Source organism: Varanus komodoensis, unplaced genomic scaffold (assembly GCF_004798865.1).
Source record: "Varanus komodoensis strain SLA01 unplaced genomic scaffold, ASM479886v1 scaffold17, whole genome shotgun sequence".
NCBI classification, from domain to species: domain Eukaryota; kingdom Metazoa; phylum Chordata; class Lepidosauria; order Squamata; family Varanidae; genus Varanus; species Varanus komodoensis.
Window position 1 is genome coordinate 17,482,815 of NW_025335505.1, and position 26,988 is coordinate 17,509,802.

The following is a 26,988-nucleotide window of genomic DNA, read 5'->3' on the forward strand; positions in this document are numbered from 1 at the left end:
ACTGCATGGCTGAGTGGGGACCAGAACCCAGATCGCCTGAGTCCCAGTCTGGCCCTCTTAACCACTACACCACACTGGCTCACCATTTACATATTATTTCTTGAAGCAGGACCTTCTTAACCGGTTGCGAAGCAAATGGTAATATGAATGCTAATAGCAATTGAAAACAAAGATTTATTTATTTAGGAAGTTTCTATGCTGCCCCATTCGTTGAAGTATTATTCGTTCTTAAATGCCTAGAATGATTATTTTGCTCAATATACTCTCTGCATGAGGATGTTTGCTTCCGTGGCTGGATCTGTCTTACTAAACTGGGTTGTTTCATTTGCTTTTTTGTAGAATCAAAAGCTGAGAGCACTATTGTCAGTCAAGTTCAGGCTGCAATCCTGTGTTTGTTTACTCGGGAGTAAGTCATCCCCACTGCAGTGCAGGGAGATGCTGTGTTTGACCTCCACTTGTTGGGCCCCCAACTCCCATTAGCCCCAATCACCAGGGCCCATGGTCAGGGATGCTAGCAATTGTAATCCAGCGACATTTGGAGGGCTACCTGTTCCCCATCCTTCATGCAGACAGTCCCGGGTTCAAGCCCCAGCTCCTCTAGCCAAAAACTAAGAATTTATTGAGAAGGACGCCTAATTTGACCGACTCTAAAACAACCGCCCATATAGTTCGACAGGGTAACTGTAAAAGCGGACAGCCTCCTCAGAAGTAAGTCCCATTGCGTTCCGTAGAGTTTACCTCCACATCAGCTAGTGTAAAATTGAGTTCTGGCTGTTCCGACACCTCAGCCAGGAGAAACCACATGTATTTGGAGACTACACCTCCCAGCTGGCCCAATCAGCTTGGCCAAGGACCAAGAAAGCTGGGGGTTGAAGTCCAGAACATCCGGAGACGCCTCACGTTCGCCAGAAGGGTGTTGCTGCTGAAGCCGGAGCTATCCCTTACGAAGGGATCCCGTCTGTCTTGGCCCTTCCCTGCTGGCTCCTTGGGACTCCTCCTCCTGCTGCGAGAGGTTCATAAAGCTGCCTCCAGCCAGGTGGCAGCAATGCCAGCGAGGCAAGCAGCGAGTCTTGGCGGTCATCCGCAGCCCGAGGTGGGCGCGCACAACGCGCAAAGGGGACGCGCCAGCGAGCCAGCCGGGAGGCTCCGCAAGACGGACGGGTGTTAGCTTGGCACGGGGAATCTTGAGCAGGTGGGCGCCCAGAACCACGCCCTGTAGAGCCCCGCAAGCTTCTTGTAAGTAGTCCATCCCCAGGTAGCTTCTCGCTCGGCTCTGCTGCCGCAGCCTCGCTTTGGCAGCGCGGAGCAGCGAGGTCATGCCTCCCAGTTCAGAACCGTCACCTGCCGCGCGCGTTTGCAAAGGGTCAGCCTGGCACTGACCCGCGCCCTCCCACGCCCGCTTTTCTTCCATCTGTGCAGCTTTTGTGCCCAAACTAAAGTCCAAGTCAACAGCCAAGAGAAGGGAACACACACATGAAAAGACCTCCCTTCTTCCTGATGGGCAGATTCCCCCTGGGTTTCCACCCTTCTCGGTTCAGCAAAATTAGCAGCAAAGGGCTAGTTTTAGGAATTAAATATAGCAGTCCGGAGCTCCAAAATGGTTCAGTCTTTTAAACGGAGGTTGCCTTTGAATGTGACGTTTCACTGGATGGATGGTTTTCTTGAAAAGAGGAAACTCAGAAAGGAAGAAACTTCTGTGGTGTGGTATGTTACGGTTTTTATGGTTTATGAGACAATAACAACCAGGGTCTTCAGGCCTTCTGCCTTGCCAAACACTCGTTCTCTTCATGTCACCAGGTATAATCAAGGGAAATCCTAAATAAGAGAGGGAGACAGATATACATCTCAGAAGGTGCCAAGTTCAGCCCCTGGCACTAGGAAAGGATCTGAGGGCAGGTGATTAAAACTATCTGCTGGAGATTCTGCAGAGCTGTTGCCAGTCAAGCAACCTCAGCCTCAGTGTACTGCAGTTAGGTAGCAGCTGACTCTAGATTTAATAGACTTGCAGGGGCCCTGTTTGTCAGTTCGAAAAGTGGTAAGACTGCCCAGCTTCCTTTCTCCTCTGCTCCTTGCATTGAGTGGGACCCTTGGAATTCTGCCCTGGAGTCCTCCACTACTGGGAAGCCTAAGGCAGCTTCCTATGTACATAAGACTCACCTCATATTTCCTTAAATTGAATCTTGTTCTGTCTGTTCCATTTAATATGTTCCTTTCTATTATTTCCGGAGTTAATCCCCTTGCAGAGTGCAGTTGGAGCAGGATCTAGAACCTGGGTAGAGGTTTGGGAGGGTAGCAATGAACTAGAAAAGATCATGAAGTGTAAGGACATTTCACTGGAGACCCAAGGCAAAGATCATCCACGCTGTTGTATTCCTGACCACTATGTATGGATATGAATGTTGGACAGTGAAGAAAGCTGACAAGAACGAAATTAATGTATTTGAAACATGAAGTTGGAGGAGAACTTTGTGAATACCCTGGGCTGACCAAAACACAAACAAGTGGGTCCTAGTTGAAATCAAGCCAGAACTTTCCCTGGCAAAAAATGACAAAACTGAGGCTGCCATACTTGGCACATCATAAGAAGGCAGAACTCCCTGGAGAAGACAATCATGGCATGCAGAAGAAGAAAAAGAAGACCAAATATGAGATGGGTTGACTTCATAAAGGAAGCCACAGCCTTGAATTTGCAAGATAGGACATTTTGGGGGCTTTCATTGATAGGCCACCATAAATTGGAGTTGGCACATACCAACAGTCTATTAGATTTATATCCTGCTTTTCCACCCTCTTGTAAGGATATCAAGTAGGCTAAGATGGGACTCCATTTTTATATTTTATTCCCCCAACAACACTGTGAGGTAGGCTAGACTGACACTCAGTGACTGGCCAAAGTCTCTCAGTAAGTTACATAGTCATGTAAGGACCTAGATGTCCCAAATCCCAGACCAGCACTCTAACCATTAGATCACACTGGCCCTGGTTCCTCTCACATTACTTTTTCTGATTTTGTTCTGAAAGTGTGGAAGTGGGATCAGTTCAAGGTTTGAAGTCCAGATAGTCTACCATGGCATTTTTCTAGTGCTGAGCAACTTTCTTGGTTTATAGGAGCACAGGACCAGTCCATACCTATAAAGCCCTTAACGGCTTGGGATCTGGATACCTAAAGGAATGCCTGCTTCCAAATTTGCCCTCCCTCCCCTTGAGAGCGGCAGCAGAGGCCCTCCTCCGGGAGCCCTCTGGGAGAGACCTCAGGAGGCAAAGTACCCAGAGGAGGACTTTCTCTGAGGTGGCGCCCCATCTGTGGAATGCGCTCCCCAGAGAGGTCTGCCTGATGCCGTTGTTATTTGTTTTTCAGTGCCAGGCTAAGACCTTTTTACTTAAACAATATTTTAACAACTCTTAATATCTACAGGTTTTAATTTTGCAGCCAGGGTGATTCTGGGGTTTTTAATTGTATTATTTTACTATGTATTATGTTTGTTTATTTTATGTGAGCCGTTCCGAAGCTATAAGCGATGGGATGGCATACAAAAATTCTAAATAATTAAATAAATACCAGCACTGAGTATTGACTTCAGCAGCAGCTAAGCCTAAATGATAGATAAACACCTTGTGTGATCTGTATTTCATAGCATTGCTTATCATGCTGCTGTATGAACTTGACCTCTTGTGGTCATGGCCTTAGTTTGACAAAAGCTCCAGCTGACCTCTGATTGGTGAAAACCAGCTGCTTGATAGGAATCCAGAGAGTAAAAGTCACTGGATCTGCACAAACAGTTGCAAGATTGCCCTCAGTTAAATATTTTTACTGTGGCACAACAATACGAGCTGGCACTTGTTTGTTAAGTAAGTATTCACCAATCCCTGAGTCAATATTCAGTAGAAGCACCTTGGGCAGCAATCCTAGTGGTTGTCAGGGTCTAAGGCAGCTTCAGGGTTCCCTCTAGTGGCCAGGGACCAGAATAGAAGCTCCTGGTAGTTGTAGGATTACTGCCCCAATCCACTGCAGCTGCCAGAGCTCTCACAAGCTCCACCTGGGAGCCCTGGGAGAATAGCTGTATAAGAACTGGCTCTCCTCTCTGGAAGCTGTCTTGGCAATGAGGGTCTTCAGACTTGCTGCAGTGGTCTCTTTTTGTTGTGACCTGAATGCTGGAGTTCTGTTCCTCAACCCAGCCTGGTTTCCTGGCTCCAACTCTCACATGCCTACACCTGTCTGCATTCTCTCCTTGGCTTCCTGCTTGCTTGACTATGTTTTTTTCCTTGTTCTTCTGCTCTTGGCACTGACCTTGGACTGTTGATTATGATTTGGGTTAGACTTTGAATTCTAGCCTGGTTCTCTGGGTCTTGGTGCCCATGTCAGTTAGTCAGCTGCCCACACCCTGGATGCTGGCAGTGGTAAGTTTTCTTGGTCAAGAGTCTATCAGCTCTGTATGTTTGGATCCTACCGTGTTTGTCCATTTGTCCTTGCAAAGTGGCTCCAGCTCTGTCAGGTTGGAGGGGAGCCTCAGTGAACAGCAACTTTCAAGTCTTGTCACAGATGCCCAACCAGCTTGAGGTCTGGACTTTGACTGGGCCAAACTAAGATATTCAGATAGTGTTACTCTGGCTGTGCGCTTAGGGTCATTGCCTTGCTAGAAGGTTTCCCTGTATTTGGCTCCATCTATCTGACCAGTTTCCTAATCACAGCTGAGGAAAAGCATTTCTAGAACATGCTATTACCGCCATGTTTCACTGGGGGAGGGTTGTAGGCATTGAGACTGGTTCTCCCAAACTCGATTATTCCAAGGTGAATCTACCAGACTCAAAATCTGAACTAGAAGAGGCAGGTTCAGAATCCTTAATTGAATTTCCAGAATCAATGAGCTGTGAGATATGTCAAGTGGTTGGTTGGTAACAACTACTCTGGTTTGGGGAAGACACTGTGGAACAGGGGATCAGAGCGGGAGAGGCGCTGCTTAATCAGACCAGTGGTTCAATGCCAGATCAGTCAAGTAGGCCAATAAAATAACATCTCATGTTCCTGCTGTCTGGCTCCCAAACAGCACTAAACTCCCTAAGGAGCCAACTCAATTTGGTGAAGGAGGGGAATTCAGTGTGGAAACAATTTCCTGCAATGAGCAGAACTAACTACACAATTAGAGGAATCATTAACTTGATAGATGATTCTCATTAATAACCTTTAGATTATTCACTCTATATCACAAAGCCAGACCTGGCTGGCTAGCTTGACTTGGGAGGGAGGGCAGTCCAAAAGGAGCTGCAGTTGAGCAATATTCTTCCCATTTTGTAATAACGGATTTAACAGTGCTCTGGGGGATGTCCATTTGTGGGGATTCTTTTAAATAACCCAACCATGACTGATACTTCTGTGCAACTTCTTCCTGGAGCTCATTTGATAACAGATTATTCTTCAGGATATTTAGGTATGGTCTCTGAGCCTTTCTGGAAGCAGGCATATTTAATCCAAGATCGCATGGCACTGGAATTGCACATAGGTGGACCTAATTGGACTACTTAAAGTATGTGACTTGTAGAGGTGGTAGATTGTGCCAGAGCAGTTTTAGGTATATTTGAAAAAAGGGGCTGGATACTTATTCAGCCAAGTGCCCGTTCATTTTTGTTTGCTTTACTTTTGTGCTAAAACAAAAATACTTTGCACCTTCATGGTGTTAGGGTTCTTGTGTACTTGTATCTCTTAGGAATGTAAGAGATATCATCCTTGAAACAATTTGCATTGAAAACACTACTTGAATAGGTTCTTCATCTGCCGTCTTTTCCAGGGTAGCAATAGTTTAGTACATTTTTTCCCCAAAACAAGACGAAGTCCCTGCCCCTACTAATCCCTCTTTTTGGGTTCTTCCTTCCTTTTTCATAATTGGAATGTGAGCTGGCTCAAAGCATGATTCATCATGCAAGTGTTAATTGGCTGGCAGGATGCAAATGTTGCCATCGCCAGGTGGCTGCCAGGAAGACACTGGAGCCCAAGGCTGCAGGAAGGCTGGATCAACCCTGGCAATGCAAGAGGGGGATATACTGTAAACTGTGGCCAAGGACAGGGGGAACATATTCCCTAAGACAGGACAGGAGATTGGGGCAATAGGGGAAATGTTCCTCTTCTGGGATCGATCATGCATTGTCGCCCCATGAGATACCCGATCAGAGATCGGGGGATAAAAGAGAGAAGCCTGGAAGAGTTTGGGGTTACTTTCTATCTTTTGGAGAGGTGCCATTCTTGTTGTAGGACACCTTGCCAAAGGATGCTCTGCTGCCTTGTTTCTTTGAACTGTGACTGGTATACTATCTGTCTGTATAGCTTGACTAGGGAAGCTTTGTTGTTTTATGTCTGAGGAGGCAAACAGGGCTGGGGGTCTTGTGGGAGGGGAGGCATGACTGCCTGTAAAGTGTATCTGTGCTACTCTCCAAACCCCCTTTTCCTTCTGCCCTTTGTGTGCAACTGTGCCTTGTGTGTTTTAACTGTTTGAGTACCCTGCACCCCTATTCTTTAGCCTTTTAATAACATTTTTCCCTGATGCTTTGGTTGCTGTGTGCTGTGAATCTAGTGTCTGGCCTGGGATTTGGGCCAGGGTATGGCTGAGCAAAGTTTAAGGCCTAGAAGGCTGCAGGGAGATGGGAACTTTAGGGTGGCTGACCAATGCAAAAATGTCCTACAGTTATAGAGTAATCATTGCATGCATATATATGTACATGTATATAATTAATTATGGCAATATAGAAAAATACAGAGTGATTCCTTCTTGGGTGTGTTTTTATCTTGAGCAATTCGTGTGGCAAGAATGCACTGAAATTTTACCATGTGGATGTGCAAAGGGATATCTTAACATTGTGACATCTATTTATGGGGGTGGGGTTATTCTATACTGTGTGTATAACTGTGGTTCGGAGAGTAGTACATACAGTTCCTTCTCTCCCCTCTTCCCCAACGTTCCCTTGTGGATGCCATCCTACAAACCAGTCCATATCAAACATGTTTTGAGAATGCTCTTTAACATCTATCTTAGGTTTTATCTGCAGGTATTTCACATCTTCCTTATCATGTTGCTGTTGGATGAGGGCCACTGCTCAACTACAAATTCCTCATTGGTGGAGGAGCAGATTTTCAATTACATTGATGAGCATCAAGATGCATTTGTTAAGGTAAAACAGCACACAATGTAAATTATGCTTACCACAGGGAAAAACGTGCAGTCCAACCCTTGGCATGTTCACTTGGAAGTCCTATTTGCTACACTTAGGGTGGCTGGGAATGAGAAGCCTAGACTGAAGAACATACTGCTTTTCCTCTGTTCTGTGACAACATCAAATTATTTCATGACTCATTACTACTCATAGATAGTAGGTTAAAAGGTAAAGGTTTCTCCTTGACATTAAGTCCAGCCATGCCTGACTCTAGGGGGCAGTGCTCATCTCCGTTTCCTAGCCGAGGGAGCCAGCGTTTGTCTGCAGACAGTCTCCGTGGTCATGTGGCCGGCATGACTAAACACCAAAGTGCACGGAACGCTGTTCCCTGCCCACCGAAGTGGTACCTTTTTATCTACTTGCATTTGCATGCTTGCCAACTGCAAGGTTGGCAGGAGCTCTCACTCTGTTGTGCAGATTTGAACCGGCAACCTTTCGATCAACGAGCCCAGCAGCACATCGGTTTAAACCACTGCACCACCTGCAGTCCCAGATAGTAGGTTACTGGTGTCCAATGTATTGAAGAGTCTGATTGGTGTCATACATGCTTGACCAGTCAACTGTAGTGCAAAACTGAAGATCAAGCCAGACATGGCAAAGGCAATTGCTTTTGTTCTTCATGTAATGGATGACATAAGAAATAGCAATTCAGGGTTTGATGCAGATTCAGTCTTTCTTAAGTTAATGATGAATAAGGCCACAATCCTTTGCATGTTTAGGCAGAAGAAAGTGTTCCAGCTCCAAGCATTTCCCAGCCAGCATAGCTAGGAGTTGGAGCACGTCCTTCTGCCTAACCACACAAAGGATTGTGCCCTCAGTTAAGTCTGAATCCAGCAGGTCTGCTCCAGATATGACTGAGTCTCAGATCCAGTATTGTATTGGGCGGCATATAAAAGCTTCAAATAAATAAACAGATCCTAAGTCAGGGCTAAAGAACATATACTCCCTCGCCACACGTTCTAGACGGCATTGGCTAGGCTGAGCAGGGTTGGGACTACATATTGCCCCCCCCCCCCGCCAATCTTAATTTGTATGACAGAAGGTACACACTAACAAACACAGCTGTCCTTGCTTTAGATCTAATATCACTGCTTCAGGAACTTTTCTTTTAGCCTACATCCAGCCCTGAAAGTGAACTCGGCTGGGGGAAAAAAGTACTCGTTGCATCTGAGAGCATTTTGAGGTAAGGCAGGTAAGACGTCACTCACAGTATCACACAAACCTTTTGTGGCAAGCATTACCTGTTCCATACAGTCAGCTCAATATTAGTCACAAAGGGGTAGTAATATGACTAAGGAAGTATAAGTGCCTCTGAATTTAGCCCTCTTAGTTAAGTTAATGGTACTTGCATAATTCATTGCACAGGTGGAGTTCCTGAAAAATCAGCCTAAAGTTATCTCACAGTACAGCATGAATGCAATTACCCCAAACAAAAAAACATTACAGGATAAGAAGACTGAATGGGCATTATTAATGTTGTTCTTATTCCTCTAAGCTTTTTTCCTTCCTTTCCTTTTTAAGGTAGATTCCTGCTGGAAGAAGTGATTAGAAGCAAACCAAATTTACAAAAATGTATCACCCATACAAAGCCTTCCTCATGTTAATATTTTTAAGTAGTCTTGCAGGGAAAATTAAACTTTTTTTTCTTAAATATTGGTATATTGTAATGTCTGACACAATACAAAATGAGCTGTGAATTAGGAAATCACTTGCTCAATATCCTTTTCTGCCATGAACTTTAAGAAAGTAACTGTTCCTCAGTTCTTTTATCTCCAAATAGGGATACTAGCCTATCCTATAATTATAGGGTTAGAGGCAACTTGATTTTATTTATGGGCAGAGCAATCCTATGGCCCCTAGACTGTCTAGATGACCACAGGATGCTTTAGATTTCCAGAGCCCCAGCCTCAGAACCAGGGGTCTATATGTGAATCCCGTCCCCTTACAGCATGGAAAGAACTGTGCTGGCTGCTTCACCAAGGCTGTAAGAGCAACCTCCCTGAAGGAAAAAGAGGGCATTTGGGGGTGGGGTGCGGGGGACTTGCTCAGGGTCCAGCTTCCTTCCCTCCCCAGTCCAAACCTAGGCAGTCCAATGGATTGTGTCCTTGCTTTTTTTTCATTGACCAACAGCCAAAGGGTTTTTTGGCTTGTGTAGCTTCAAAGCATAAACTTAACCGAAACAACAACCACCTCAGTCTGTTGGTGCCTGGCTGGGTCTGAGACTTGTGGGGGTGGTTTGTAGTTGTAGGCTATATCATATTAATGAATTGATTTTAATTCTTCAATATTGCTGCTATTGGTTTAGAAATATCAAACATTTTGTACATTGTTGTGCTTATTGTCTCATCTAGTTGGTTTTGTTTTGAATGTTTGCACTTTGTTCTATTATATTTCAATATATTTTAGTTGTTACAAAATGCACTGAGCTCCTTTAATGGTTAAGTGGCAATATAGAAATATAACTTAATAACAATAATAAACTCCAGAGAAAACCAAGAGCAGTGAGAATCATGTTAAAACCAGCAGGATAATAAAGTACTAAAAGTCATTCTTAAAATAGTTGAGAATAAACAGGTCTTCACCAGGCACTGAAAAGGCTACAATAGCAAGCCACTGTTGGGAATGAAAAGGCCCTAAAACAAAACAAGTGACTGTTAACATGACTAGAGGCAGGCATGAGTTTAAGTGGCTGGAGGTGTTTACAACAGCATCATGGTCTGCAGAGCAGTGGTTCTTTGCCCGTGATGTAATGACTTGACTCCCAAATAACAAGCAAACAGGAACACACAATCCAGCATTAAATCCTTTAATAGCATGTCATCAGGCCACAAATTTGATTGCTGCTTTTCTTTGCAGAATCTTTCAGAATGGGTTGCTGTAGAGAGCGATTCTGCACAGCCACAGCTAAGAAAAAAAGTTGTAGAAATGGTGGAGATAACTGCAGCCAGTCTCCGAGGCTTAGGAGCTACTGTGACGCTCAACGCGGTGGGTTTCCAACAGGTATGACCATCTATTATTGATCCTGCCTTGCATCCAAAAAGCCACATGCACAGAGACCTCTTCTGTTCATTTGTGAGAGAAATGTGTGTTTGTCAGAGGCAGGCCTGCTGGCAAATTGCACATTTCCAAGGTCTTCTTGTGTGGGCTGCCACAAATATGAACAGGACCACAGTTTAACGGGTTGTAATTGTCCAATTTTATTTGACTGTATTTTTATTCTTATGGGCCACCATTTAAAATTTGCCTCAGACACCAAATTGTCTTGAGGCTGCCTCTGATCACTGGGCATTTCATACTGGCGTTCCGAAGAAAGCGCCGGGTTTGGGGTGCCCCCATTCTAACAGTGGGTCCCCTCAGAATCAGCACCAGGACCATGATGAGCACAAGATGCCTTGCTGCCGCCATTTTAAATTTCTCACAATGCCCTGATAATAGAACATTTAAAATGGCATCTGAGGATCACTTGGTACCTGGTAGGAGCAGGTTCACCCAGGGTCCCCAGTAGTTGCCCAATTATACCTTGCACTGGTCTGGCTGCTACATGTCTATTGAAATTTGCTTCAAATGCTGGGTTGAGGAGAGATTTTTCTGCCTTCTCATGGATCTATAGACACAATCCTCAAAGCATGAAGCAAACCGGCACCTTCAGCAGGAATAGCTATTACTTGAAGAAAATGGCTCACATAAGGAAACTTTTGCTAGTAGAAGTTCTTGTGGGTTTTAAGGTTTCACCTGACAGTGTTTTAATCTCTCCAACAGCTGCCAAATGGCCAGAGTATTTCTTTACCTCATGTTATTCTAGCAAAGCTTGGAGACGACCCACTAAAACCCACTGTATGTTTTTATGGACACGTGGACGTCATGCCTGCTAAAAAGGAAGATGGATGGAAAACTGACCCCTACAGTCTCACTGAAATTGATGGTATCTATACCACCTTGGGTTTGACATGATTCATATTCATTCTCATTCTCTCTCTCTCATATATAATATATGCTTTTTCCTTCATAATGTTGAAGATTTTTTTAACCACTTTCCTTAACCAAAAGGAAATACTGTAATATATTGAAGACACACACCCTCCTATCATTCTTGGCATTTGCAAGGCATTTTGAGGGCTAGCAACAGCCTTGGATGGGCAGCACCCAGTGCACAGCTGCCTTTGGGCCTCCGCAGGGCTGCTCGGTCCCTGCAGCTCTCTTGGTGCAACATGCAACCCTACTAGTGTTTGGAACCCTGCGGCTACCAACAGTCCCCTCCTTTCCTCCTCTGGATGTGGTACTTCAGTGGTGAAAGCAGATGTGGTGGCACCACCATTGGCTAGGTGAGAACTGAGTGATGACTCAGTCAGACAACTGATATTTTTAACGCCTCAGGCGGCAATGCCTCACATTGTGGGAGGCAGAAGTGACACGTGTCCCCTCTGATCCGAGCAACGGCCCTCCTATGAAGCAGGGTGCAGCCCCTGCCTCAGGTGGCCGAGTGGGAGGACCAGCAAAGGGTACTGCTCCCCACGGGAGTTGCTCCCCTGCTTTGCTGCAGCAACCTGCTTGTCTGCCTGCCTGTCACTCTGCCTCTGGTCTAGCAGACAGGTGGTGAGAAGGAGAAGCAGCCGGGCCAGTGTCCCCTCAGGCCCTGGCTCTCGCCATTCAAGTAATGAGTGCTGGCAATGCTGAGAGTGGAGATGAGGAGCGATGCCTGCTGGTGGCCAGGGCTGTGAACAGGTAGACTCAGTGAGCGAGCTCATTGTGGGTGTCTTGCCCATGGCCTCAAAACCAAGAAGCTGGTCCTGTTGTGCTGATGCTGGAGCGAAGTGCTTTCAAATGTTCAAAGCACCTCACATGCACTGTTTAGTTTCAATCCTTGCAAGTCTCTAAGGTAAGGCATTGTAGTATTATCTTCAAATTGCAGAGGGGAGCACTGAGGCTGAGTGAGAATGGCTTGACTAAAGGCCACATCACAAGTGGGTTCATGGCAGAGGCAGTATTTGAACCCGGTTCTGGTCTGATCCCTCTGCCTTTTAGCCAGTGTGCTACACTGCCCTTGTTTTCTCTCCAGCATTATCACAGACTTCAAAGTTTGATATCGATTGCCTTTATCTTAAGGAAAACTTTATGGACGGGGAGCAACAGATAACAAAGGACCTGTCCTTGCCTGGTTACACGCAGTGAACACATTCAAAGCACTAGACATAGTAAGTACAAATGGTACACAGGTAGGAATTGAAATATTTTAAATGGCTTCAGTGGCATCATATATCATTGCACAGAATTTCCTTCATCAAATTTGCCAGGTGGGGCCACTTGAAGTGCAGCCACAGCAGGAGGTCAAATGCTTTCCCTCCAACACCAGACTTCCCCTTCTGGTGCCCTCCAGATGTTTTGAACTTCCACTTCCATCATCCCCAGTCACCATGAGCAATGGCCAGGAATTCTGGAGGTTGTGAAAGATCTTGTGGACACCAGGTTGTGAGAAGCTGCCCTATACCCTTCTCTATACCACCCCATCATAGCTGCTTGTAGCTATGGAGGAGGAAGCATAACAGCACGATTCTGATCCAAACTAGGTGACCTGCAGTCATTTTTTCAAAAGAAAATTGAATTTCAGGTTCAGATAATAGTACTCCAATATAACATTAAGTTTGGCCACTGGTATTGTCATCCTAAAATGGCACCCGGTAACCTACCAAATTGGGTGGCTTGGTTCCCTGCTTATTTTCTTTTAGGATGCAGAGTGGAGAAGGGGAGCATTTCTCTACCCATGTCTTAGGATGCAGAGTAGGGTTTCAGCTTGAGTTTGATAGTTACATGATAATTACTTTGAATGACTTCAGCTCTACAGGGCCTGATGCACTAGATCCTACAATAACAAAACAACAAGCAGAAGAACTCCCAGAACCACTGTCTATCTGTAATAAACCATAGAGGATGGGTGCCAATAACTGGAGGAAGGCTAATAGTGTCTCTGCCTCCAAAAAAAAAAAAAAAAAAAGGGGAAAAAGGAAGACCCTACAAACTACAGATCAGTATAAGATTCAGGGAAGATTATCAGATTTTCAGACAACACAAAATTGAATGGGATGGCTAATATCCTGGTAAACAGAAAGAAATGCAAAGTTGTCTTGATAGGCTGGAATGCTGGTCTGGAAACAGTAGAATTTAAGAAGGACAAATGCCAAGTTCTGCATCTAGGAAGAAGAAACCAGAGGTGTAGTTACGGGATATGGGAATGCTTGGCTAAACAGTACAGCAAACAAGAAGGATCTTAGGATTGTTGTTGCCTCATATTCAGCTTATGAACGACAATGGAATGTTGCTGCAAAGAGGCAAACACTTATGTGCTGCATGGCAGTAACAGAAGTATCACTTCCAAAGCATGTAGAGTACTAGTTTCCCTACCCTCAGCTCTGGTAAGGCCTCATCTTGAGTGCTTTGTCTAGTTTAAGAATGAAGATGACAAATGGAAGGGTGCAGAGGAAGACAAAGAAGATGATCCAGGGAATGGAAACAAAGCTCTGAAGAGATGCTGAGAGAATTGGTCATATTTAGCCTTGAGAAGCATGAGGGAAGAGACAATAATATTCTTCAAGTACTTGAAAGGCTGTTGGGCAGAGGAGAGCCAGGATCACTTCTTGATCCTCCCAGAGTGCAGAGAATAATGGAATAATGGGTTTAAGTTACAGGAAGTCAGATTTCTGCTGAACATCAGGGAAAGATCCTGTTAGCAAATTCAGTTATGGAACCAATTACCTAAGGAGGTCATTGGCTATCTCACACTGAAAATATTCAAGATGCAGTTGGAGATCCAGGCTTAGAGTCCTGAATTGAGGAGAGTGTTGGATCCTATGGCCTTATTGATCCCTTCCAATTCTACTATTATCCTATGATTTAAAATGCTACCCCCTCTGAATGACTATTAACATTTCAATATACTAGCAAACTGGTGAGAGCTAGTTGTTAAAGAAAGCTGACCCAGTATTGTTTTTGATGAATCGGTGCAAATAACTGGCCGGACAATTTAAGTATTGGGTTCACTTGCAGGGCATTTGGTTAATTTAAGCTGCAATCCTACTCATATTTTGGCAGAAAAAAGTCATACAAGTCCCAACATCCCCCAGATGGCACTGCTGGCAGGGAATGTGAAGAACTGTGTGACTTTTCATCTGTCCAAACATCTCCAAGATGGTGCCTGATATCCTAGGTAGGTGCCCACAACCCTTTGAACTCAGAAGGTTGCAAGGCATGTGTCCCACAAAACTTGTGAGGGGAAACTTGGAGGCACTGCTTGGATTCTCTACAGAATGGTGGTGATTCACTTCTCCCTTTCTGGCCTCCATGGAACAGCCACACCCCTTCTACCTGCCCAAGATTGTCCATCTTTGGAATTGCAGCTGGCACAAAAAGAACTACATTGAGTGTGAGGGCATAGGGAGAGTCTTCCAAAGATGGGATCTCTGCAGCAACCTCAAAGGGCTTTTCTGAGGCCATGCCATGCCTTCTCGAATGGTTCCTGGACAGTCTAGTCACCATAACAGAGCCTTTAGTTGGTTTAAAGGGTCTTGGTGTTTGTTTAAAAATTTCTTATATGCTCTCTATTGTAAAATCTCAAGACAATTTACAACAAAGGACAAAAAAAGAATTATATATTAAAATGTTATTATAACAATAATAGTTAAAAATTCCTTAGTACTCATGTGCCTCACCTAATTTAAATACAGTATTGATTAAAAAAAAAACTGGGAGAGTAAAAGTGTCAGGCCAGGTTTTGGCCTGGTGCTGGAATGAATGAAGCATCAGTGGCAAGTGCACCTTTCTGGGGAGTGAGTTCCATAAAAACAATGTAGCATTGTTTTAAACTGTTTTATGGGTTTTAGTTCTTGCTGTAAGGTGCCTCACATCTCTCTCTCATAGGTAAAGGCATAAATGATTGTGATGATGATCATGATTATAATAGGCTCTAACAGGTGGATCATAAGCCTACAGAACTCCAGGTTGTCTGATTTCCCATCAAAATCCCTTTTAGTAAATGGGACTTCATTTCAGCCCTTGGCATCTCCAGTGAAAAGGACCTCTGGAGAAAGGGCTCTGCCAAGCTTCTGATGGGAAGCCTTGCCCTAGGGAAATGCTGCTCATCAAATGAATGCTTATGACTCCAATGGAACATTGGCCTGACTCGCATAAAGGGCACTTTGTGTTTCTAATCTAAAATAGCACTTCTCAATGAATTAACGTCAGAACACAAATTCCTGAGCTCCATGGAGCTCATAATAAAGATACAAATCATAGACCATTTTTACTGAATTATAAACTTCTTCCAGTGCTCTTAAATTGTACTCTCTACTATGTCCTTAAGGGTGACAAATTTTGTTTTTTAGGATTTGCCAGTCAATGTCAAGTTTATCATTGAAGGCATGGAAGAATCAGGGTCCATTGGACTAGAAGACTTACTTGAAAAAGAAAATGAACATTTTTTCTCCGATGTGGACTATATTGTGATTTCGGATAATACCTGGCTCTCCACAAAAAAGCCAGCTCTCACGTATGGAGTTCGGGGAAATGCCTGCTTCAATGTGCAGGTAAAAGTGTAACGCAGAAGCCATTTGTGTCTAAAATAGAGTGTGATTCTCGTGTTAATTGGATGCATATGCTGCTACCTATAAAGCATGGTCAACAACCCTGTTGGCTGTGGATGGTGGGAATTATAGCCCAGAACATCTGGAGAGCACCAAGTTGGGGAAGGCCACTATAGCGAATCTTTCCCTCACTTTATTTTCCATCTTAACTGAATTTGGCTATTCAATATCACAGTACTGGCATTTCTTTATCATATATTTTATCACTGTATTTGCATGATCACCGCCCACTGTGGCTTCTTTAAGCCATGGCGAGTTTGTGGCACATCCAAGCACATGTTGGGAAGCTGTGCATTGTTGTGTTTGAACCTGCTAAGGATAGGCTGTAGGTATGGTTAACAAACCACCTAGAACCTGTTGTCTATTTTAGGTCAGTGGATGGTTTAACTCACCACTGTTGTGTTTGCACATCACAGCAAGTTGCAGTGGCAGCTTGAATATGCCAAGTGGCCATCCGCCCATACTGCAGTTCACTCTGGATAAATAAGCCATGGTAAGCTGCCTTATTCTGTGAACGGGCCCATGCAGTTGCCTCATTTGATCCTCATCCTCATAACAGCCTTCTGAGACAGTTCAGGCCAAAAGGAATAGTGACTTTCCCAAGAGAGCTTTATAGCAGAAGGAAGCATTAAACAAGTTCCTGCATTCAGCTCCAGTACTTTAGCCAGGATGCCACCCTGGCTTTAATGTTATATGCGTCAGATTCTCAGGCCAGTTCTTTCCTGGATGCTTGAACCATTCCTACAATCTCTGCTGGAGGTACCAATGAATGACCTAAGGCCACTTCCCATTGCTCTTGCGAGGAGAATCCAGGGAGAAGGATAAACACATGGGCCTCCTATTGCATATACATTTGCATCAGATTTGTGGGATAACTGAGTACCATTCTAGGCTGATGTATGTTGCTATATCTGAGGATACTGAAGTAGCACCTCCAGTCTCAAAACTAATTTCTGTCTGGATAGCTTTTTTTCCTTCTTTGTGATCATTTGATCCTAGGGATATTCATTCATGGTTGCTCATCATGGTGATGAACCACAGAATTCTGGGGAAGAAGGTAGCATTGGTATAATTCTTCCTTCCCAGAGATGGCATCTTTTAAAAAGAGTTATCTTGGTCAGGTCAAAAAGCACTGAGCATTTGAATCTTGTTCAATTAATCCAAAGCATTAATCTTAAACCAGAGGAATCTACACATACTGATTTATGCAAAAACAAACAAAAAGAAAATACATTTAAACTTTTGCTGTGAATACCATGGAAGTGTCATCACGACAAATTCAAATTAGTTTAAATGTTCCACGCCTAACCAGAACTGTTGTGATAATTAAAACAATGATAATTATGTGTCAGCTAATGTTTTGTCTTTGTTTCAACCAGGTAGAAGGTGGTGAAAAAGATCTCCATTCAGGAACTGTAGGTGGCATCATCCATGAACCAATGTCAGATCTGGTAGCCCTACTTGGTAATAAAATTGTGTTCATTGGTCTATAGAATCTCTAGGCAGCCAGAAATTAGGGTGTGCATGCACCATAAAAGATTAGAATGCTTACAGAGCAATCCTATTCACGTCTGCTCAGAAGCGATTCCCGTTGGATTTAGTGAGGCTGACTGAAGTCTGTATAGGATTGCGAGTATAGGATTACCACCATAGCTTAGTTTGCATGAGCAAGTTAGGCAGTTAATGGAGTAAACCTTAGTCAAGGAAGGTTCATAGGGGATGTGGAGTAGAACAGAAGATGTGTAACTTTAATTGACATCCAAAAAATTTCTAAATGAACATGCACATGTGAATAAACTTTTGTGGGATGCTCTGTGGAAAAAGGTGGAGGAATAGCGGGAGGATAATAGCTGGGATAAATAGCACTGCAGATGTTAATCCAGAAAACCCTTTACTAGTCCTAGTATAAGGTAAAGTTAGTACCTATTGTATGTGATAATAACCAAAGTGTTGCAAGCACTGAAATAAAATAATAATTAGAACATGACATGAAATTAGGTACCAGCTGTATTAATATAATTAATGTATTACAAACCCTTGGTGTGGCATTAATTTGTGTGAACATTAATTGGTGCAGAAATGCTGAAAACTTTATTAACATGACCTGAAGCTTAAAGTGTTTTAACTTAATTTGAAATGCAAATAGGAAATGACCCGAATGCACTGCATTATATTTTTAAATGGCTTTTTCCATCCGCTTTTACAGATCGCACAATAGCACGTACTGTTTCATCTTCATAATGAAAGAGGCTTTAGCTTGCCTTTTTCCTGTAGTGCAAAATAGATCAGGGTCAGGCAGGCGCTCAACTACATGAGATCTCACACAGCAGTACAGGAGCCTGACACAGTAGCAATTGCGTGTTTTTATCCTTGTTCCATAGACAGCCTTGTGAATTCATCTGGTCGCATTCTGATCCCTGGAATCTATGATGATGTAGCTCCACTTAATGAAGAGGAGAAGCAGCTGTATGAGACAATAGAATTTGACCTGAAGGAATACAAAGCTAATATTGGTGTAAAGGGATTTCTTTATGACACCCAGGTTAGTACTGTCTTTTGGTAAGAGTGGTCTGAAGAAATGGAGAAGAAATATCCCACTACAGTGCCATCCTCCACATAGTTACACAAAAGGAAATTCCATTGGACTCTATGGGGTTTACTCCCAGTTCAGAAGATAGAGGATTGTAGACTGAATTGCATTTTAATTAATGTTGATTTGATTAATGTGGATATGGACTTTGGATTAAAAAGGAAGCAAATGTTTTACTATAGGGTACATTTTACTGCATGCCTACACCATTCATTGAAACTTGTTATATCATTCAGTAGTCTTATTGAGTGAGTGATGAGTAACTAAGGCCTATCTAATTTTTTATTTCTTAGGAGCAAATCCTCTTAAACTTGTGGCGATTCCCATCTCTCTCTATTCATGGAATAGAAGGAGCTTTTTGTGATCCAGGGTTCAAAACAGTTATACCATCAAGAGTCACAGGGAAATTTTCTATCCGGCAAGTTCCCTATATGGACCTTTCTAAAGTGGAATGTCAGGTAATATTGCCTGGATGCATGTTATGATTATGGGGATTATTCAGCTTGTTTCCAGATGACTCTGTCACAGTCACTGTTGCAGCCCTTATGCTGGGACTTCTGAAAGGAAGGCATCTGACCATATTCAAAGTGTATTTCTGCCCCCTTCCTGCAGTGATTAACAGATGAATGCTGGCATAATTGCCATTAAAGGAGAAAAGCTTCCGTGCAAGATACCCTGAGACTGTGCTTCATATTTAACAAATTAAGCTTTGAAATGATAGTATGCTGTCCTTGGTGTTAATGTTCCATGCAAGAGAGATTAGAAGCCTGCCACAAAAGAATCAGCAGCATAGTTGATATAAATATATGAAATTCCCTTGCCTTTTTTTCTCTGTCACCTTAGAATTGTCAGCTCACAATTTCAACATTGGCATTGGTAGAACTCCCTTGTCATGGTCTACATGAGTAAGCCAGCATCCATTTCCTTTCCCCAAACTCTTACTCATAACAGTGCCTTTTGGAAGTATTCACACCCTTTGTCTTTTACACATTTTATGTGGAACACAGGAATTGAAAAGCATTTCATTGGCATAGTTGTCACTTGAAGTGCACAGGATACACAACACTGTGAAGGTGCGAAGTATTTTTTTACTGTGGCACCACAAAACCAACTTGCGCTTGTTTGCATAAGTAGTCAGGTCAATACTTGGTAGAAGTCCCTTTGGCAGCAGTTCTGGTTATGAGTCTTCTCTGGATAGTCCTATCATCTTGGCACATCTGGATCCTGCACTGTTTTATCTATATCTTTTAGAGGTCTATCCTTCCCATTAGCCAAAAAGTGTGACCACTGTCCCTGGCAAAAGAGTATGAGGTCAACCAGGTTGGATAAGGACATCTGATGAAGAGCAACTTCCAAGGCTTGCCACAGATTCTCCAGTGGATTGAGGTCTGGTCTTGGAATGGGCTACTCTGAGACATTCAGTTTCTTCTTTTTAAACCACTCCAGCATTACTTTGGCTGTGTGTTTAGGGCTACTGTCCTGCTGGAAAGTGAACCCCAAACCCCAGTTGCAGGTCCCTTGAAGACCAAAACAGGCTTTTCTCTGAAATGTTCTTGATTTGGCTCCCTCTATCTTGTCCTAAGCTGTGTGCTAACTCCTGCTGAGGAAAAGCTGCTTCCTCCTCCATACTCCCTTGAGGGGATGGTGCACTCAGGGCAGTGCACACTGTGGGCTTCATGCCCTGCACTGATTTTGCAGTGGCTCTGATGGTCTGCAGCTGTGCTCAGGCAGGGCCCTGAAGGCTGGGAATCAAAAGCATTCAGTTGCAGACCTTAGGTGGTGCAGCAATGTTTGAATATCAGCTCCTAGATCTTGCAACCTAGTTTTCCTGATGCTACTTCTTCTCTTGATTGATTTCCCATGCTGTTGACTCCAGCCTCCTGCTAACACTCTGCTTCTTGGATTGTCCTTTCATTGGACTGCTTCCACATGCATGACTTTGGCTCTGTTCAGACTCTGCTGTTGGAAGCTGTTCACATGTAACCGGTAATACTACGCTTTGGACCACTGCCTACCTTGCAGATGCATTTGCTCCACAGGCTTTCCCAGAACTAAGCTTGAAGCAGCCAGGGCAGGACACTCATGCAGACAAGAGGGAGCCCCCGATAATTGCAAATTTGGTGTAATGTCTGAGGAAGGGAGAATATTGGTGCACTTGTACCTACATAGGCTTCTACTGTGTGGTTGGACCTTCTGCATGATAGGGGATTCCAGTCATGTAGAACCCTACCTGGTACAACAGTACAATGCAGTTGGCTGGCAGATGTTGACAATGGAGTGTGTTGGCACTTATGATGTCAGCAGGCACAGACCTCCTCCTTCCTCCAAGCATTAATATTCAAGCAGAGCATGACTGAAGGGCTCAGTCAGGTTTCTGAGTTCCCACTCTGGCTTATAGCTTCTCCTGAATGTGTAGGAGCTTCAGTTTCCTCCTTAATTAACAGCTTATTCAGTTTCTTCTCTTCCCTTTTTCTTTCGCTTCATACTGTTCTTTCAATGTATTATTTTCTCACTCTATCTTCTACCTTCAGCCTCCTTACCCATTGAAAAGAGAAATTGATTAATCCTTAGTTTCTTCCATCTTGGAAAACTTGTGTACGTTCTGTGTAAGGTTTTAGCCCTAAGTAAACTTTCCACACCTGAACAGAATCTGAACTGCAAATCCTTGAGTTTCCCAACAACTGAACATTCTGTGCGGCACCACCAGCTTATTCATTCATATCAGAGTATTCACTGCTATGAGCAAAATATGTTATGGATAATATTAAACTGTTGTATTGCTTTTTAGGTGAAAAAGCATTTAGAAGATGTATTTGCTAAACGAAAAAGCCCAAACAAACTGACAGTGTCTTTGCAATTGGCTGCAAAGCCATGGATTGCTAATCCTAGTGACCCTCAATATGAAGCTGCTAAAAAGGCAATTAAAAAAGGTTTGAACTGTTTTTGCTATACACATTTTATTTCAAATAACTTGAAAACATGCTTTCACTCTGTGTCTCTAGTGTTGGGAAATATATGTAAAGAACAAAAGTGAGCAACATGCTTCTATGCAGTATATATACTCATTCTGAGATTAGTGTTTTTAACTTTGTTAACAAAGGGTAGATTTCGAAGGTCCCTAGTGTTTCAGTTTTCGCAGATTCATGTTCTCCATGTATAGTGCATTACAGTAATTTGGTTTACAGATAACCAGAGTGTAGAATACTGAAACTGGGCTACCCCGGTGCAGACAGGGGCATAACTGGGCCACCCTCTGAAGCTGATAGGAGGCACTCCAAGCCTCTGAGGCCACCTGAGTCTCCAGTAACAAGGATGGATTAAAGAACATTTCAAAAGGTTTTTTTCCCAATATCTTTTGTAACTTGAAAAATATAAACAGTCAGTGTTGGCAGTGTTTTTATTTCTAGCTTTTCTGTTTTTATCATTTTATGCTGCCCTTTATCAAAGGGACTGGACATCATGCCTGCCTGCCCACCCCCTATTTTATCCTCACAATGGTCCATGAGGTAGGTTAAGCAGGGAGAGCGTGACTAGACCAGGGTCATCTAGCCAGCTAATGTCATCACTGAGTGGTGACTAAAGCCCAGGGTTCCCTGGGCTAAGCTGAACACTCTGCCCATTGCACAACACGATAGACAAGCATTAAAGACTGGCAGTTGATAAAATCCTCAAATGGGTTCTATTTGTCAACCGAAAGGTGTTTTTAATGAGGACGAGGAGGATTCACAAATACACTTTGTACACTGAGTCCCATTTAATATTTTCAATAGTAGGGGTTTGGATTCAGATTCAGAGGGATGTCAGGCCACACATGGGATTGTGACTACCTGCATTGGTTTTAGTTTTTAACTACCACCAAAAGTACAACTTCATTTTGTTGAAAGAGGAGTATACTCTTCTTTTCATATGCTTCAGTCTTTAACCAGGATCCAGATATGATCCGGGATGGATCAACAATTCCAATTGCTAGGATGTTTCAGGACATCACAAAGAAGAGTGTGATCATGTTTCCAATTGGAGCAGTGGATGATGGAGAGCACTCCCAGGAAGAGAAAATAAACAGGTTAACAATTTAGACCCTTTTATTTATTTAAAACATCTGTATGCATGTAGTAGAACTTTGGAATGGGCATAATTCTCTCTCTAGACCAGGACAAGGGGCAAGCCGCTTTTCATAGTGGAAGAAAAATGAATGCGTCCCTCTTCCCCCATTACTTCTATGAGTGTTGCCCTTTTCCTTTTTCCTTCTGACTTTCTACACATTTTTAAAATGTTTCCATAAACACAATCACCAGTGCTATTGCAGTGGATTACCTGTGTTAGCAGGGGATTGCACAGGTAAGCTTTGCAATCCTTTCCAACTGATGCTAACTAACCTGGATACAAGGCCTGCCTCTTTTATTACAATTAACAGTTTTGACTTTGTGCTTTACTGCATGGTTTATGCATGATCCTGAGTCCAAAAAGCAGCATTAATTAAGTCAGGTGTCACTAATAGATCAAGGACTGCTAACAAGGAAGTTTTCTGTTTTCTAAATCAATTTGATGCCATTCTCCTTCAGTAGAAAGAACCCTCCCTGGCTATCAGTCCCTGTCAATCAAAGCTAATCATACAAATATTATTAAAGAGCTTAAAGCAGGGCTTGGTGAGTCTTTTTTAATCAAGTGTCATTACAGTAACTGTTGATTCTTCTGTTGCCCTTGGACCTCCATGGGTCTGTGGCTGCTATTGATAATAAATGCCTATGATCTGCCTCAGCATACTCTCAGGGACAGTAATCTGTTTAGGAGTAAGCTTTCTTCATTGTACCATCATGCTGAACTGCTTTGCCCAAATATTCCAGTTATTTTGGCTGGGGATTTAAATGCATGTATAGGTGTATCTTTACAGACTTTTCAAGGTTTGGAATTTTGATTACTGGTTCATACTTTTCTTTCCTCCATTTTGAGCCTATGATCTGCAAAAAATGTAGTGAATTCTGGTGGTCTGTTTTTGATCAGATGAGCTGCTAAACTGGGTCTAATATTGTAAATGGAGATACGATAAGGCAGGGCACTTTATCTCTCTGGCAGAGGGTGTAGCTTGAATGATTTTTTGTTTTTGTTCTTTCCTTCATCCCCGATTTCTGATTGTGTTGGATCATTTTGTTTTGTTTGGAAACTCTTATGATAGTGATCACTTATCTCTACAGTTGGAATTGGATTTGGGAATAAAAGCTTGTTCTATTAGGAATGACATGGGAAGATGCTTCACCAGCGTTAGGGCCAGGTAGAAAAAATTGGTAGAACAAATTTGGTTGGCATTGAGCTCACTGTTACTGATGGATAGAAGGGACAGGTTTCTTTCTGGACCTCTAGACAGCACTCCTATTTTTCTTCCAGATACTAAAACTATTGCAACCTTTTTTGTGGAGGGGCTGGGGGTGGTCTCAAGATCAGTCATAAAGAGGAACAGTGTACCTCCCTGGTATGACAGATTTTGGAAAGCTTTGAAGAAGAGGAAATCTCAATCTAGGTTACATAAAGAAAGATTCTTATTCTATACTTTTGAGATATTTACAGGTTAAGCACCAACTTAAGAAATATAGTCAGTTAAGTAAAAGGGTTTACAGAAGAGCTGTTGGTTAGAATGACTCCAGTCCTCTTCTGTGTGAGATCCCCATAAATGCTGGCACTTGATAAAGGCTGTTGCAAGGGTATTAGCCACTCCCGGTGCGATTGAAACTTTACCACATTTTCTGTTAGTTGCCACGTACCGTATTCTGCAATGGCAAGCTTTATGTTGCCTTTACTCAGTAGGCTCCCTTGCTGTTCACATGATTTCCTGCTGCCGTTCTTTTTGGATGGCACCAAGAGGTATGTCACCCCATCTGTGGCAAAGTTTATATTCTGTGTCCTTAAAACTAGACAGGCCTCTGTTAATCTTTTTCTGGGGTTCAGCATCAGTGAGGCTGTTGTCATATTAATACATTGATCTGTTTTGCCAAGGTTCCTTGGGGCATGTAGGTGTTTTGATTTTGGGGAGGAAAAAAAGCGTCACTAATAAAGGGTCAAGAACCTAAGGGTTGAGAACGTAAGATATACCTCTATCTATTTCATTGTCTAACTCTGACCCATTATAGGATTAAGTATGGGTGTACCTTGATTGTTCTTACTAAAAATACTGATAAGTATGTTAAAGAGCAAGAGCTGAGTGAAAATCAGACTTACTTCAAAAGTTTTCTCTTTGTGATTATGTGTCTGTTGTGTGGTCTTCCTGCCTCAAACATGGAACAAACATCTATTTGCTACCTCCTGTGTATTCCATCCCACTTCATCTTCTATCCTGTTTTTTTAATCATACAATATCCGTTACAAGGGAACAGATAAGAGCTGCACAATGCCATTTAGCTAGGAATTATAATTCTTCCCTCCCTCCCATTTTCTAATGTGTTCATATGCTCAGTCAGTTGTTGTTATTATTGGAAGAGTCATTTAGTGAATGCTCTGTGTGCCCTCAGATTTTTATAGGAGTTCTATTTGACTCTTCAAAGCAGCACAACATCCTTCGCATACAGACTGCTTGATGATTTTCTTCTTCTTTCCTAATCAGATCAAGCTACATTAATGGAATAAAAGTGTTTGCCTGTTATTTATTGGAGATCTCAAAGCTCCATGGACAATTAAAGGAAGCCTCCAGTTTGAAGACTGATACATGATGGCCCATGAAGAAACTAATGTCTGTTGATACTGTACTTTCCTTATGTATTGTCAGTTCCAAAGAAATATGTATAAAATTGCCAAAACTCTAATGATTTTCTAGAAATTCATGTCCATAACTGGTAATTGTGCTGTATTACATCACATTCTCATTTTGAATGCATGTTATCACTTTATGCACTTCATTCATTTTTATATATCTTATTTCACTGATATTCATTCTTTTGCATACAGGAGGTTTGTTCCCTGATAACCCAGGCCCACCTGTATCAAAAGTGATATGTACCATGTTTCCATTGTCACTCAATTCCTGTGTCCATTATGGACCCCTGCATAATTTTTTTAGTCTTCCTCTGTAAGTCTGGTACCACAACAAGGCAAAATTGGGTGCTCTGACTACTGTTTTCTTTATTGCAACATTTCACTAGTGTAGAATCCCAATAGATATCTATTTTGTAATACTAATTATCTTTTGCAAGCTTCTGTTTTCTTTAATGTCTGAACACAATGATTTTTAAACTGTAGTGCTACTGCTAATATTTTCCAGTTATACCACATACACTTTTACTGAAGATTTCTTACATAATACATCATCTAAGGCTAAGATTATCTCTAGCTTTGTTAATACAAAAATGGTCTAATTTTTTACTCCTTTTATATTTTCAAAGGAACTTCTGTCATTTATGAATAGAGGGAGATTGTTCTGAGTAACAGAAGCTTTTAAAAAACTAGGGGAATACATTATTATTCTACCAGTCCTACACCTATGTGCAACCTGACAGAACCTGTTGACAGCCACCTCGTTGTAAGGCTGTGACTAAATGCAGAGTCCATGGCTTCCACATAAGTCACTGACACTACCTTTTCATTTTATCACCTAGCCTGAAGAAACATTCTGGAGAATTTGAAAGCCTATACACTATTTTGTGGCCTTTTGAGTTGGCCCAATGATGGAATGATCCAACATGGATTTTTGATAGTATAACAATTATAACACTAATTTTTCTTAATTACCTGTCGGTCAAAGATTATTCACTTAGGTTGCACACTGGCTTTGGTGTTGCTTAGCAGTTGTAGGTGAAAGTGATGCTTACCCTACACCCATAGAAAGAACGGGCATACATTCTGATACCATTCAAGCAAGAATTAGATTAGAAATTGGTGTCAAAACCTGGGCAAAAGTGACCCCAAAGCCTCTGAGAAAGCAACAAGAGGGTTCTAAAACCTATTCTGGGCAGTGACTTTTCTCTTCCAACCACTAATGTATGAAGATGGTGGGATTTGTTTATACAGCATTCCAAGAACTGGCTTCTGAGTTGCAAATAGAACTAAACATTAGAACTGGTAATAGCTTTGTATTTTACTTGTATTCTTTCTTGTTTGGGGTCAAATCAAGATAAAATATACTTTGATGTTTTACTTCATAATAAGAGTCTGCTATTTTTTCATTTATGTTTAATTTTGGAATTACCATTTGTATACTAGTGATATATAGTGTCAGATTTACATATGGGCTAAGCAGGCTGTAGCCCCATGACCTCATAATTTGAGGGGCCTCAGCCCCCTGTCAATTTTTTTTTTAAATTTACCATTAATTTTATTTCATTTGTAACAAGAAAAACCAGGGGTGTACCTAGGTGAAAGATCAATTTCTAGGCTAAAAGGGATAAAGAATGATCTATGGTCAACAATGTCCCAAGTCTGGGTGTCTGAGCTAAATATTCTCTGCACAGAAAATGATAAACTGCAGCTTACTATTTTTTTAAGTATATAAGTTTGCATCCAAAAAGCTCAAAAGAAACTCTAAGTTTGTATATAGTATAATATTATGACATAGCTATGATTCCCCTATGAATGTTCTGTGTGAAT

The 26,988-nt window shown here is 42.4% G+C and overlaps 1 protein-coding gene across 1 annotated transcript; it reads left to right on the forward strand.

The window, feature by feature from the left end:
* The first annotated feature begins 1,689 nt into the window (after positions 1–1,689).
* Positions 1,690–25,155, forward strand: LOC123021584 (beta-Ala-His dipeptidase-like). The gene is made up of 13 exons (XM_044426442.1): positions 1,690–1,704; positions 7,036–7,158; positions 10,057–10,200; positions 10,960–11,122; positions 12,304–12,392; positions 15,573–15,779; position 15,815; positions 17,217–17,294; positions 18,212–18,372; positions 18,714–18,878; positions 21,209–21,350; positions 22,336–22,483; positions 25,013–25,155. The coding sequence occupies exons 2-13, from the start codon at positions 7,057–7,059 to the stop codon at positions 25,116–25,118; spliced, it is 1,506 nt and encodes a 501-aa protein (XP_044282377.1). The 5' UTR covers positions 1,690–1,704; positions 7,036–7,056; the 3' UTR covers positions 25,119–25,155.
* Positions 25,156–26,988: the final 1,833 nt, after the last annotated feature.